Source organism: Barbus barbus (genome assembly GCF_936440315.1).
Source record: "Barbus barbus genome assembly, chromosome: 11".
Lineage (NCBI taxonomy): Eukaryota > Metazoa > Chordata > Actinopteri > Cypriniformes > Cyprinidae > Barbus > Barbus barbus.
Window position 1 is genome coordinate 31,120,454 of NC_136739.1, and position 15,146 is coordinate 31,135,599.

The window sequence follows — 15,146 nt, forward strand, 5'->3', positions numbered from 1 at the left end:
GCTGTCATGTGCTCATTCTGTAAAAGACTTTGTTTTCCATTTTCCACACATTAAATAGCAAATCGGCTTAATTAGCTTGAGATCTTTGCTTTCTCGAGTCTAATTAAACTCATGTAGCGGCACCAGTTGGTGTGTGTATTTGCTGTTTAAGCTCATTAGCGCGAGAATCACTATAACTATTGCTCATACGTGAGGTTACACTGTTTATAAAGCACCCGATGAACTGAACACACTTATTATTTTCACTTAGGATGCATTAAATTGATAAAGAATGACCATTTCAAATAAATGCTGTTCTTTTGAAATTTCTATTAATCAAATAATCCTGAAAAAAAATACATGCGCAAAAAAAAAAAAAACAATAATCAGAAATGTTTCTTGAACAGCAAATCAGAATGATTTCTGAAGGATCACTGAAGACTGGAGTAACGATGCTGAAAATTCAGCTTTGATAACAGGTAAAAATGAAAAAAAAAAAGTAGTTTCAACTTAAAATAATTTGTTACATGGCTGACTTAAAAATTTTTAGTTTAGTCAACTAAAATATTCCAGTTGTCCCTTAAATTAACATTGAGTAACTTAAAATTTCAAGTTGACTAAACTAAAAAAAATTTGGCAGCGGGGGTAACAAATTATTTTAAGTTTAAACAACTTTTTGGAACAATTTTAGTGTATTCACACAGAAAACAAGTCATTTAAATTGTAAAAATAGTTCACAATATGTTTTTCTTTATTTTTGAGCAGACTTGGTGAGACTTTAAAAATCTTACCGACACCAAACTGTATATCCTTATGACAACATTTAACCTTAATATTGATGTATATAATCTAAAATGACTCATAATCATAATATAATCATAATCAAATAATCATAATAACCAAACAGCAGATCTTCAATCAATCACTGATTCATTCAAATGGACATAATTGAATCTTACCAACTTTCACAATGTTTCTGCTACTAAAGCTTAATTAAGAGAAACAAAAACTCTCTCTTAAGCCATAAACATACAGCACACACGCACACAAAGGCAGATGAAAGTGTTTAGTCAATATACTGCACAAACCTGCTGAACGCACTTAACATGCATTATTGTGGGATTGTGTCGGTAAAAAACTTCCATCTCAAGGGGGAGATGCAAACCAGATGCGCTATTATTCAGGTAATAAAGTGTTACATGTCAATAACTAATACATGTTGACAGCTTAATTAACTTTAACTAATTGCTCAGCAAGATTCTCTTCAAACTTCAGCTTGAGCTGAAAAACAAAAATGACAGAAGCAGAGAAATATGAATATCACCCAACTTTACATTAGAGAGATGAGTTTTGCACACACACTCAGATGAAAATTAATATGCAAAAAAATCATACGGCACATGCGGCAACATATTTGAGATTTCTGCTGCACAGCAGTACCAGGATTGACACGGGTGAGATTTGTGAGTCATTCTAATATGTGAGCGGTTAAAATGGGGTCTTTGTTTTCTCTGAGAGCGAGAGTTCAGCCTGGTCTTAATGAGCTGTCCAGTAAATGGATCGGTTGCCTGGACACAAATGAAGTTCAGTTTCAGAAATTAACTGGAATGACTATTCACTGAGGATGAGAATCCCAGACAGATACATCTCCACTGACAGCGCCATTAGCTCCACAACACTAAAAGCAATGGATAAGAAATGGTCAAGCTCCAAAAAAGGACAAGAAATGTGATTAAAATGTCTAAAAAATATAGATCAACAATTAAAATACAGTGCAGATGGAATGTAAGAACTTTCCGTGAGCTGTTAACCGGTTCAACCAATTTAACTCAAAAGAACATTTGCTTACAAATGAATCACTTAAAGGAACACTCCGCTTTTTTTTGGAAATAGGCTCATTTTACAACTTTTTACAATAGATCATTGAATCAGATTAGACCATTAGCATCTCGCTCAAAAATGACCAGAGTTTCGATAATTTTAAAGATTGACTCTTCTGCAGTTACATCGTGTTACATGATATTACGCAGCGCCTGAAAGCAGTCCCCAGCTATATCGAGCTGCTATAGCTATATCGAGATTCTAGCCTACCAAAATTCATATGTTGCACAAATGATTGCACATCCTGCAACATATTTGAGACTTCTGCAACATAACAGCAGCAAGGTCAATATTATATGAATATTGTTTCCCTGTAAGTAGAATGATGTATATTCACTACATGCATGTTTGGAAAAGTGCTCTATCATGCTGTTTTAGAACACAATAAGCGCCCCACTCTCTGGTCCATTTACATGAACTCGGCACACGTCCAAAGTGTCCAAAGTAAATGGAGGCTGTGAGACTGCGTCCTGTACCTGTCCTCTGTGAGCTTCACCTAATGATTCTGTCTTTGCCTGTCCTTATCATCTGCCCCTCGAAAACCAACACTAATGCAGCAGAACTCATGCCAGGAGCCAAAGACGCTTTATGATTGGGTAAGATAACGAACGGCATGCACTTAAATCAGCTGGAGGGAGAGAGTTTAAGAAATATTTGAATGAGTGAATGAGGACTGTAAATAGGATTAACCAGTTCTTTTTTGGTACTGAAATATATTCTTGAATATCTGCATTCTTGCATAGACAGAATGGCATATTACAAATCTCTGACAGCACTGAATCTGCAAGTGTAATGATTGATTCACTGACTGAATCTTACAGAGTGATTCTTCACTCATTCAAAATTAACCTAAACTGTTGTGTTGTTCACAATTAAGATTTAAATCAATATGCCCACTGACAGGTTGTTCATATGACAAGAGTTGCTTTCGTCAATGAAAATTATGACTAAATATCGTCGTCAACGAACCTTTATCACGTGACGAAGACGAGACGAGACGCAACAAATGCTGGTCAAGTGACGATGACTATAATTAAATATATAATGCAATATTGTTGATTAATAAAAACGAGACTAAATGTGGTTTACAAAATATAAACTATGCTAAAATGTCTCTTCATTTTCATTGACCAATACGAGACGAAACGAAATGTTATAACGTTATTTCGTCTCGTTTAGTCGCGTTATTATTATTATTTTGCAGTATTTCTATTTCCTGTGTCTCACTTCAGGGGCTGCATCAGGTTGCACTGCGCAGACGCAGGCGACGTCATGTTAACGTGTTAGGTTGGTAAAATAAATGTTGTAAATTCAAATCAGAGCGTCTTCCTTGTCTGGAATGGATGTATTCTTGAGTCTATAAGGTAACAATAATATAATAAGATAACCTTGTTTGAAACGGGTTTGGCTAAAAGAAAATGTTGGTTTCGTCTATACTACTAGCACAGTGGTGGGCCGTCAGGGGAAAAAATAAAATTGTGTGAAAAATGTTTTTATTGATCATTTAGGCATCATTTTCATTTGTGTAATGTCCACTAAATTGCCTATGATTAGTTTAGTTGAGGTTGAACTGGAATATCCTACATAAATAAAGTCCGAGGCCAGCACTACAGATAGTGCTACCCTTTTTTTGAAAGACATTACATCTGATTTGTTACGAGCATTAGTGACAGCCTGCTCTCTGGGTCCAGCTACGTGTCCAGTGCTACCCCCAGCATTAGACCGCGTCTTTAATCAGGGATTTCTAAGATACGAACATGAAAGTAAACGAAAAGAAAATGACAGCTGCAGTGGCGCCTACACCAGATCTTGTTGCCGATCTACTAAAATCGCCTTTTTCAAGACGCTCTTTTGCAGACAAAAGAGAATAACTGAGAAAGGAAGACCTATACCCAAAGTGAATTCGTTAACAAAGGCCAGCAAAGGTTTTATGCGCCATTTCAAAGATTGCAACTATCAGTGGCTAACAGCTAGCACAGAGCACAAATTATTTTGTTGGCTGTGTTTACTTTTAAATCAGAGTAAAGTGACATGGAATGACAGACACATGGACTTTATTTACAAGTGACAGATGAGTGCTTTATTATTTGATGAGTGTTGTATCCTGCACATTGTTATGGAGGTGTAGGTGGTGTGTTGATAATACTGTGGTGTGGTGCGTGGATGACCCGTGTATTGGCGGATTACTTTTACTGACCATGTAGGGAAATTTACTCTGCATTTAACCCACCCCAATCTAGCCTACTATTAAAATAGTTGATCAGCCTTCATTGTTTGTTGAGTGCCTGTGTGCAGCATAATATGTGCATTATATGCATATAGCTGCGTTAGCTGTAACAGAGATGTGTAAGATGTGTACATGTAGTTTACAGTTGCTTTCTGAAGGCCCTGACTAAAACCCCACGGTATGCCACTGCTACTAGGTACAGAATTGCATTACTAAAAAGAGACTAAATTGCAATTTTCATCGACTAAAACTAGACTAAATGTCATCAGTTTTTGTCGACTAAAACTAAACGAAACTAGTCATGGTTAATTCTGACTAAAATAAGACTAAAATGCTCAGACGTTTAGTTGACTGAAACTTGACTAGACTAAAAAGAGACTAAAACTAATAAAAACTAAAATGACAGCTTCACACAAAGACTAGACTAAAACTAAAATGAAAACAGACCGCCAAAAACAACACTATATATGACAACGCCTAGTTAAACATATACATTCAGAAGAGTGCTCTGATGGTCCTTCAATAATAAAATTAAAATTAAATAAACCTCTGCAACCAAAAATATTTTATTTCTTATTTTTATTGTTTAAAATAATAAAAAAATGTATAGTTCTTCAAATAAATAAAAAAATAGAAATTACATAAATTTTTAAAATTATAATTTTATTTTTTTAAGAATCATTAAATGGAGACATTACAGTATTAGAATCATTATGCAGAGTATAAACTGGAACCAGAATCATAATAATTCCTCAGTTCCCATCTGTAGCTGTATTTTGTGAGTGTGTGTGGTCACACGGCATTGGCAGCTGTGAATGCAGTGAAGCTACAGATCTATCAAATGCTCAGTAAAGATTAATGCTTTTTCACCGAGGCCAAACCGGGTGTGAAATGAGTAAAAGCAAGCAGGTGTACAATGAAAATGTGAAAACACACACACACACACACACTAAAGAAAACATACTCTAACCTTGACAACTGCAGATGCTTTATGGTGCCAACCGGTTTTTATTGTTTCACGTCAACTCGCTTAGTTTAATGACTGACGGCTTTTTATGTGAAACGTTTCTGCACCTTACCTTACACAATATACTCACACACCACAATAAACCAAACACACACATCCATCTCTCTCACAAACACAGCTTCTGCAGACTTCAAAACAACAGTCAGGTTCTGACAGAAATGCAAGCCTCACATTCATCCAAATACCAGATAGAATCAAGACAAATCTTCAAAATCATGATCATGAAACCCATCAACAACATTTCAAGGTCAAAATAACATTAATAATTAATTACAATTAATTAATAATAATAGATAAAATATTGATTTTTTAAGATCATTAAATTTGTGTGCATTGAGCGCGTTATTTTCAGGACAAACTTAAATTATTATTACTAAAATGCACTATAAATAGAGAAATATTGCCAACAATTAACAAGCATTTAAATACAATTTAAATTTTTTGTATGCATTAAAATGCATCTAATCTGCCTAACAGATCTTATTCTCTTTAATAAGTCTTATTGTGCATAATTAATTGATGCACAAAAAAAGTTTCTTCATAATATTTATACTTTATATGTACTTAATAAATAAATACAAATAAAACATAAAAATAAATAAGTAAAATAAAATAAACTATGCAACCATTTTTTTGTTTGAATAAAATAATGCATTTATTTAATATTTCAGTATTATTCCTATGACCACAGATTTGGTGGCACAGTCTGTTGCTTTGTTTGTCTCGCATTTTGCAGTGTCTTCAGATTACCTTGAAGTAGCACTGGAATTAATATCATTTCAAAAGAGATTTGGAAGGAAGGACTGAAACTAATTCATACCTGCTCTATTAATGACAGATTACAACTTACACAGTTTAAAGTGCTGCATAGGTTACACTATACCAAAACTAAAGTCAATCAAATTTACCCTTCAGTTTCTCCCTTAGGTGATGGATGCAAGTTTTGGAAGAATATTTTTCAGTGGTACTCAAATGTTTTTGGAGCAGATATCAGTCCAGATCTTGAATTAGCTTTGTTTGGATGTTCTGACCATTCATTACCATTGACACATTCTCAGCAATTGTCTCTTATAGCCTCTTTCACACAGCCATTCTGGAAAATACACGGAAAATGTGTCCCGTGATTTGTCCTGGGATCGTCTGATTTTGGTTTATTCACACTGCCAGTGATTTTCCGGAATCTGTGAGTGCATTCACACAACCCGTAAAGATCCTGTAAAGACACGTGACATTTCATGTGACGTGTCTAATGATTTCAGCTTCTGCGTGGATAGTGAGGAACTCCCTGATCTCTGCTTCATTCCAGTTTATAAATTTTTCGCTGTGTGAACATTGATCTGCCTTCAAAACACCCGGTAAAAGAGTTGCATGATAACCCGCGTCAGCAGCCTTTACGGCATTGGTTCTGGCATTTGTTCACACAGAGCTCGTTCCGGGACTGAACCCGGCAATGTTTCTAGGTCCCCAACCCGGGATCCATCCTGGAATTAATCCCGGGACGTGTTTGCGTTCACACAGAAGGCACTCCGGCAATTTTCCGGGACCAATGTGCAGTGTGAAGGGGGTGTACGTTTGGTATGGTGGTGGCTAAAAGAGTGAATTTGATGGATTGGAAGTCCACTCTTCCACACAGTTTTCAGAAATGGTTGGCTGAAATGGTTGCTGCCCTCAAGCTTGAAAGGATTTATTTCTCTAAGACTGATGCTTGTAAAAAAAATGATAAAATCTGGGGCCCCTTCCTCACTTATTTTTTTAAGAATTGAAATTAGTTTGGACACTTATGTTACAGATAACTTCGATATTTTATTATTTTGTCTGACTTTCTTTAATGTGTGTATCTGGTGCATGTTTGGGTAGGTTTTTTTTTGTATTTTCTTTTGTGTGGTTAATTCAATTATAGCATACTTTTTGTATACAGTTTGTGGGATTTTGTTTTGTTTGTGTCTTCAGAAAACTGTTATAATTAAAATATATATATAAAAAAATCAGTATTATAATTTTCTAATGGTTTATCATGTTGACTTTAAAGGCAGTACAACAAATACTATCATGAAATATAAAATTGTGAAAATATTTTATCAAATTACAGCAATGAAAATTAGATTTTTTAGCATTACAGTAAAGCAAATTGTGAAAAATGTGTTTAACGGTCATGAAAATAATGCCATAATCCAAAATCTTAGTGCTATGAAATGTCTTATTTCTTTCTCTTGATTTTAGTGTGAAATACAACATGTTTTTGTGAGATTTACCCAACTGACAGAAAAGCGGGAAAGATCACGTGATCAGTCGGACCAGCCTGAGGAATGTGGAACTGATGCTAAAGACAGAAGCCGGCCAACAACACACACACACACACACACACTCACTCAACAGCTGCCCGACGTATCTGCTTCCTCAAGGAGCAACAGGAGAAAGAATGTGCCTCCTGATAATGAGCTCTCTCACAATCTACAACACACACACACACTCTTAAACTGGTGGCAGTGTCTTCCCATGAGTCTCTGCTCGGCTCCATTCCAGCAGTCATGCATCAGTCATCGCCTCAGGAATCACAGGACGACCCTGATGCTTTGTGCTTTGCTGGCAAACGTCACGGATTTCTCTTACCTGCGACTGAGTTCGGCCGAGGCATCATCAGACTGGACGAGCTCTGCGTGGGATACTGGATGGGGCCCTCGGACCCTACGGCTCCTGAAGTCTTCTTAGCCGTGGAGACGCTCCGTACCCCTGTCCCAGATGTTGACGCTTCCTCCTCGGCCACCGGAGAGCACGTGTCTGGCCGCACATGCTGAGCGCAGCTCCTTATACCGCCCTCTTTACCCCACTCCAGACTGGAGCCGCTGCGGTCGTCATTCTCTGAAGAGCTGGTGATGGTGGCTAGACGAGAGGAAACTGTATTATCAACACTGTGTGCACATTCATTCATTTAAACTGATTCTATTCAATTCAAATCAATAGTACAGACTAAAGCACAGACAACAAACAATTCTTAATAAGTTGTTCACCATCTTGACTGGTTTGAGATACAACGTCTATATTTGGGATTTATTCTAAGTCCAGACTATAAATGATACAGCGTGTATATATAAATGAGATAAACAGCTAGTTTCTCATGTAGTTTAACATGCAGTTAAAATAACTAAAACTGAAATTAAAACTAATAAAAAATTACATAGACATAACATAATAACTATGTTAGTTGTTTTGTAAAATTATGTAAAAATGTAAAAAATTATGTAAAAATGATTTTAAAAAAAGTCAAATGAAAACAAAAACGAAAAGTTAAAATAAAAACAAATTTAAAATGTTAACAAAAACAATAACAGTATATATATACATATGCATTATTAATTAAAATTGTTACTTTTAATTTTATTTCAGCTATCTTAACTAAGTTTATGTACTAATTAACAAAACCTGAAATGAAAATTAATAAAAAATATATACACATACTTAAAAATGTATTAAAAACGTCTATAATAGTATTTAATAGAGTGTATAGATATACAGTGCTGCTTGAAAGTTTGTGAACCCATTGCAGAATCTGTGAAAATGTGAGTAATTTGAACAAAATAAGAGAGATCATGCAAAATGCATGTTATTTTTTATTTAGTACTGTCCTGAGTAGGATATTTTACATAAAAGATGTTTATATTTAATCCAAAAGACCAAAAAATTGCTGAAATTATTAAAATAATCCCACTGATGCTCCAGAAGGAAACACAATGCATTAAGAGCTGGGGGGTGAAAACTTTGATGAACAGGAAGAAGAAAGTTTTCTTATTTTGTTGAAATATCTTTTTTTTTTTCCATTTAGTACTGCCCTTCGGAAGCAACAGAAGATACTTGCATGTTTCCCGGAAGACAAATTAAGTAGAATTTACCTTGATATTCAAATTCAAAAAGTTTTCACCCCCCGCTCTTAATGCATCGTGTTTCCTTCTGGAGCATCAGTGAATGTTTGAACCTTTTTTTAATTGTTGTGTTTGAGTCCCTCAATTGTCCTCAGTGTGAAAAGATGGATCTCAAAATCATACAGTTACTGCTGGAAAACTGAAGATCCTGCAGCACATGGAGGATTTTTCTGAAGAACAGTGCTCAGTTGAACTGTTCAGAACAAACAAGGGACTCATGAACAATCATCACAAAACAAAAACAGTCGTAGATCATCCAGGTAACCACACACAGTATTAAGAACCAAGGGTTCCCAAACTTTTGAATGGGGTTATTTTAATAATTTCAGCTATTTTTTTGTCTTGTGGACTATAAATATCTTACTCAGGACAGTACTAAATAAAAAAAATAACATGCATTTTGTATGATCTCTCTTAATTTGTTAAAATTACTCACATTTTCACAGATTCTGCAAGGGGTTCACAAACTTTCAAGCAGCACTGTATCTTGTAATGCCAGTCAGTCATAATTAAATAATAAAAAAAAATAAAAAAAAGAAATGAATCATGAATCATCATATAGTGCCAGTGCAAATCTGCAGCACTGGAGGAGACCTACAAAAAAATAATAAAAGGTGAAAATCTTTTACACAAAGAGGCAGAGATGAAGACCGGCTAACAGGAGAGCATGCAAATGAAAGACGTCAGATAAAGACGTGATACAGAGGAGCATCATTACCACTCAAACTCTGATCTTATCAACACTTTCACCTGATCCGCCACACGTTGCATGCTGCTAATGAGCAACAACCTGAAATTTTTGGAACTGGATTTTTGACGAGTCTTCAAAAACGTAGAAAATATAGAAATTGCTATAACATTTTAGGATTGTTTATTTCCATGCTATTTCCAGAAATTCAAAAAATTCCAGGGTTTTCATGACTATGAGAACCAGTTTAAACATCTCTTCTTCATTGTTTAATTTGTTTCCGCTGTTTATTTCCGGGTTTAAATAACAGATGTTCAGTATGGTGTCAGATGTGTGGAGCTCACTGTATACGTGTCTGTAAGTGCATCTAAACAGCTGTTCACAGCAGCATCTCACTGTTTGCCTTTTCTTTCTGCTGATTCTTCACAAACTTCAAAAGTCATGAGAGCATTAAACACATCCTGAGCGGGTCACACAGGCCAAACACGCTGCTCTTCACCCCCTTCAGATCGTCTGCTGCTCTCTCTCTCATCCTAAAACTCTGTGTACAGACAACAGGCCTAATGCATTAAACACCAGCAGAACCAATTCCTGTGTAACCCATTTGCAAAACAATTCTTGCAAGAATGGATTTTACAAACTGTTTACACAGAAATTTGTCATGCTTCTTATGCGTACTACATCTAAAGGACAAAATAAACTCCTCGCAAGCTAAATGCGATTAAAATTGGCTATAATTCAGGGTTAGACGCCCCTTTCTAACTACAACTTTGTGGTAATAACACATATTCTCCAATATTTTCTCAGAAACTAGGACTGCCAGCCTGTAATGCTGCATAATGCATAGAGAAATGTTTAATCTTTCTATCTGCAACCGAAAAATTCAGAGCGGAGCTCAAAACTGACTTTCTGAAGCGGCCAAGCTGCATCAACACCTCATCCTGCGAAACACCCCACGTTTGGATCTACAGGCCAACATGAGCTGTGATTTCAGCTCTCAATCTTGTGGAGTAGAGGATGATGGGATGGAGTTTTAATGGGGTGACGAAGACGCAAAACTGGTGATGGTGTGGTAGATTTTCAGTTATTGGGTGACATAGAAATGCTCAGGTCATGTGTTAAATCAGTCTGGACACATTTTTGAATTCTTTTTGAATTAATTAAATGTAGTAAAAACAAATCCTACCATGATGCATACTTAGATTTCTACTTAAAAAAACAAAACCTTATATCTTATAAAACAGGCTTCACTGTATTTATGCAAATTATCGTTTATTTATACATTTATTAATAGCATGCAAATATTTAAATATTACTATTTAAATATAAAATGCTTCACTGTTATTACTTATACTAAAATAATAAGTAAATAATTAATATTATTATTTTTTTTTTTCATTATTATGTTTTTATTACATAATTTCCAAATGACAGGAGGACAAGAACATTCTACAGTATTTTCATTTGAATTTGAATTTTAATTACAGTTTTGGTACTTTTACTGTGTGTTCAATTTTTAGTAGTCTTTGTATAAGACTACATCGTTTTTATACATTTTTATTTCAGTTTTAGTTATTTTCAAGTTAAACTAAATTCAAATGAGAAATGTTGCCTAGGCAACTAGCTGAAATGTATATATACATATGTTTTCATTTTGAAATAAATAAAATGTTTATTTTATGTCAAGAAACGGAAACCTTTTTATGGTTTTAGTTTCAGTTTTTGGTAACTATAATAACCCTGGTCAAGACTGTATGATGGTCATTTAAGATTCTTTCACTTTATGCTAATGAGGTGTTGTGTGTGTGTGTGTGTGTGTCTCACCGATGATGCCGCTGTCTTTGCTCTCGAGGGTGGAGCTGGGGCTGGTGATGGCTCCACAGGCCGGGCGGCCGCTGTTACTGTTTAAGGTGGAGCAGGGGCTGTCCGTACACGGAGACGCCGTGCTGCTGGTCAGAGTGGAGCATGGACTGATTCCCTGATTCACTGGACACTGCAGAGAGATACCAGAGAGACACGCTGATGTTAATGGAGGCTGCTTTAACAGTAATAACGCAAACACTGTTATCTGTGTTACAGTATATGGAGGGGTAGAGGAGAGATGAGAGAGAGAGAGAAAAGGATTATAACGCCAATGTTGAGTTTAACGCACAACAGATAAATCAATCCCAGAGTCTGATGTTTCTCTTCAACCAAATAAAACCAACCAGCAGAAATAAACAACTGATGAGGCAAAAACCTCATCCAAGGACCCTTCACATGACTCAATCCAGAACTTCAACCAAAATACCTGGAGAAAAACCACCTATTAGCATCTATATTCAAAACTTCAATAAATATTACGATACAAAAACTGCTTTACTGTTAGTAATTATATTAATATATAAAGTATTATTTTAAAATTAAGAATGAATAATTACTGAGTAATATATAAACTGTTATTATTTTATTTGTATTACTATTATAATTATTAAATATTATGCCAAAAAGATTTCAGCTTTCAAATGTTGAAATGATATTGTCTTGACCTATACTCATGAGCAGTTCTCAATGCCATATCCCCTTTTAAGGTTTTATTGTCACATGACAACAAAATGACTTTCTGCATTATTAAAAGTACTTCATTCTTATTATTTATAATAATATAATTAATATATAATTAATAATTATTATTGCAATTAATAACAACATGATATTTAAATATTAATATTTAGATATAAAACTGCTTGTGTGTATCTATATAATGAAATTGAGATTTATACATCATCTGAACGCTGAATAAATAATCTTTCCATTGATGTATGGTTTGTTATGATAGGACAATATTTGTCTGAGATACAACTATTTCAATATCTGGAGTCTGAGGGTGCAAAAAAATCTAAATATTGAAAAAATCACCTTTAAAATTGTCCAAATTAAGTTCTTAGTAATGCATATTACTTGTCAAAAATGAGGTTTTGATATATTTATGGTAAGAAATGTACTAAATATCTTCATGGAACATGATCTTTACTTAATATCCTAATTATTTTTGGCATAAAAGAAGAATCAATAATTCTGACCCATACAATGTATTTTTGGCTATTGCTACAAATATACCCCAGTGACTTCATTTAATTTAATTTATTTAGTCATTTAGCAGACGCTTTTATCCAAAGCGACCTACAAATGAGGACATAAGAAGATCAAAACCAACAAAAGAGCAACAACATGCAAGTGCTATTACAAGTCCAGGTTAGCCTAACGCAGTACAGATAATTATTATTATTATTTTTAAATAAAAAGACAGATAAAATAAAATTAGAATAGAGAGTGCTAGAGTTAGAGGGTCAAATAAAGATATATACATATTGATATATATTGTATATATTGTAATAAAAAAAAAAAAAAATGTACATTTAAAAAAAAAAAAAAAATATATATATATATATATATATATATATATATATATATATATATATATATATATATATATATATATATATATATATATATATATTTTTTTTTTTTTTTTTTTTTTTTTTTTTTTTAAATGTACATTTTTTTTTTTTTTATTACAATATCCAGATGAAATGAAAAAATACCAGCTAGACATTATATACTTTACATCCCGCAAAAACGTCAACATTTTTCAACAGTCATCACACAACTGGTTAAAAACTAAGCTCAGAATCGATCCAGAATCGTTGGAGAGAGAATCGCGATGCGTCGATGGATCGATTTTTTCTCCCACCCATTTTTTCAAAATATTTCAGCTTTTAAATGTTATTTATTTTTTGACACTCAGACGTAGACATGTTTGACATTAAGACCCACAAAAATATCAAAAATCATTTCAATTCAGACTTTGAAAACATTCATCATAGAAGAGGTGCTCCCATTTCACTGTCTGGGTGATAATAGATCCAGACAAAATGAAATGGAATAATGTCACATTACTGAATTAGGCAGATTGTTTACGTCCTTCTCTCTCAGACCCCAAACACCAGCAGCCCCTCTGAGTCATCGCAGGAACGGGAGTCAGTCAAGGTCACAAAACCAGATGAAAGTTCCTTTAAAACAAACTTCCAGACGGCAGCCTGACGAAACAGATTAAAGATGCTCACCGAATCCCACCGGACGGCATCGTCCAAGAACACACGACGCAGATCATTACCAACTCTCAGAGACACACATTGTTGCTTCCCTCTTCATGCAATTCCCACACGCCTTCAGAGCGACGAGCCATTATGATTTATTAAACAAAAGCATTGCACATGAAAGGCGTTCGGACCACAGCCTCAGTCTAATTATCTCATCATCCGAAACTCTGACAGAACTGAACTATTTCTGGAGCAGACCTCAAGTTAACACGACTCAAGTTTCTGGTCGTCGGCTCTGCAGCGGCTCAGAGCGAACGGGAATGACTTACTGTGGTGGCACACAGACACACTCCTCATCGCGTCTCACACTGACAGACGGCAAACACGCGGCTTTAATCCTTGCGGTTTTCTCCCTTCCGTCTCACCGCCTCGCTCTCTCACTCTGGCAGCGGCTGTGGAAAATACCTTTTTTTCATTCTTGTCGTCCATAGGTATGCACGAGGAGCCCGGGATGCCTTCGCCCAGCAAGAACCCTAAGCGTGTCATCAACTCCTGAGTGGCAGGGGAGGGGCCTGGACCGGCCAGCTCTGAAACAGAGAGAGAGAGAGAGAGAGAGAGACGGGGTGAATGAGAGAGACAGACCTTACGGGATCTGCGCAGATACTAGCGACTGCAACACAGTCATTCACTGCCATTCTCTGGAACAAGCACAAAACGGGAATCTGTCATGATTCAGAACTCAAACTGACTCTGTTTACTTTTTAAATTCACATTCCTGGTCTTATTATAAATTATGCATCTTATTCTACAGGAAAAAATTATCCATTTTGCTCCACCTCTGAAACAACTTTCCTTTGATGATGACATCACAAATGCCTCACATTTGTAACCCCTCCCCCTCTCCAATCGGATACACTGTTTGCAATCCAATCATTTCCTGACAATGAAATTACAGCCTATATCACAATTTCCAATACAATTATAATGAATGAGAAAGTAAAAAGTGCTACGTGGCTGATATTAGCCATGAAAGAGAAACGAATCCGGTAACAATAACATACTGTTATCTTGTCAAGCCAAAAGCTGTTTGTAAGAAACCAATCCATCATTAAGGCATTTTAACTTTAACTATCACTATTGGCCAAAATACAAGTCCATTATCCATAACAACGCTGAAAAAGTCCATCACCTGTTGTCTCTCACATCAAAATCTACCCACATATTGGTTTAGAGCTGTTTTGGACTGTTTTTCGGGGCTTGATCTGTGCAGATTTCTCTCCTGATTCAGATGAATTTTTCACTGGAGAAAGAAACATTATGGATAGAGGACTAAGTATTTTGATTA

General features: G+C 35.3%; 1 protein-coding gene across 3 annotated transcripts in view; it reads right to left on the reverse strand.

The window, feature by feature from the left end:
• LOC306877059 (protein TANC1-like) overlaps positions 1–15,146 on the reverse strand; it is a 148,757-nt gene that overhangs the window by 62,329 nt on the left and 71,282 nt on the right. For all 3 annotated transcript variants that reach the window (XM_079428588.1, XM_079428586.1, XM_079428587.1), the window contains 3 exons: positions 14,267–14,388; positions 11,544–11,712; positions 7,725–7,994 (listed from right to left, as the gene is read on the reverse strand). In XM_079428588.1, coding sequence (XP_079284714.1) covers positions 7,725–7,994; positions 11,544–11,712; positions 14,267–14,388 — 561 coding nt within the window. The remainder of the gene's footprint in view (positions 1–7,724; positions 7,995–11,543; positions 11,713–14,266; positions 14,389–15,146) is intronic.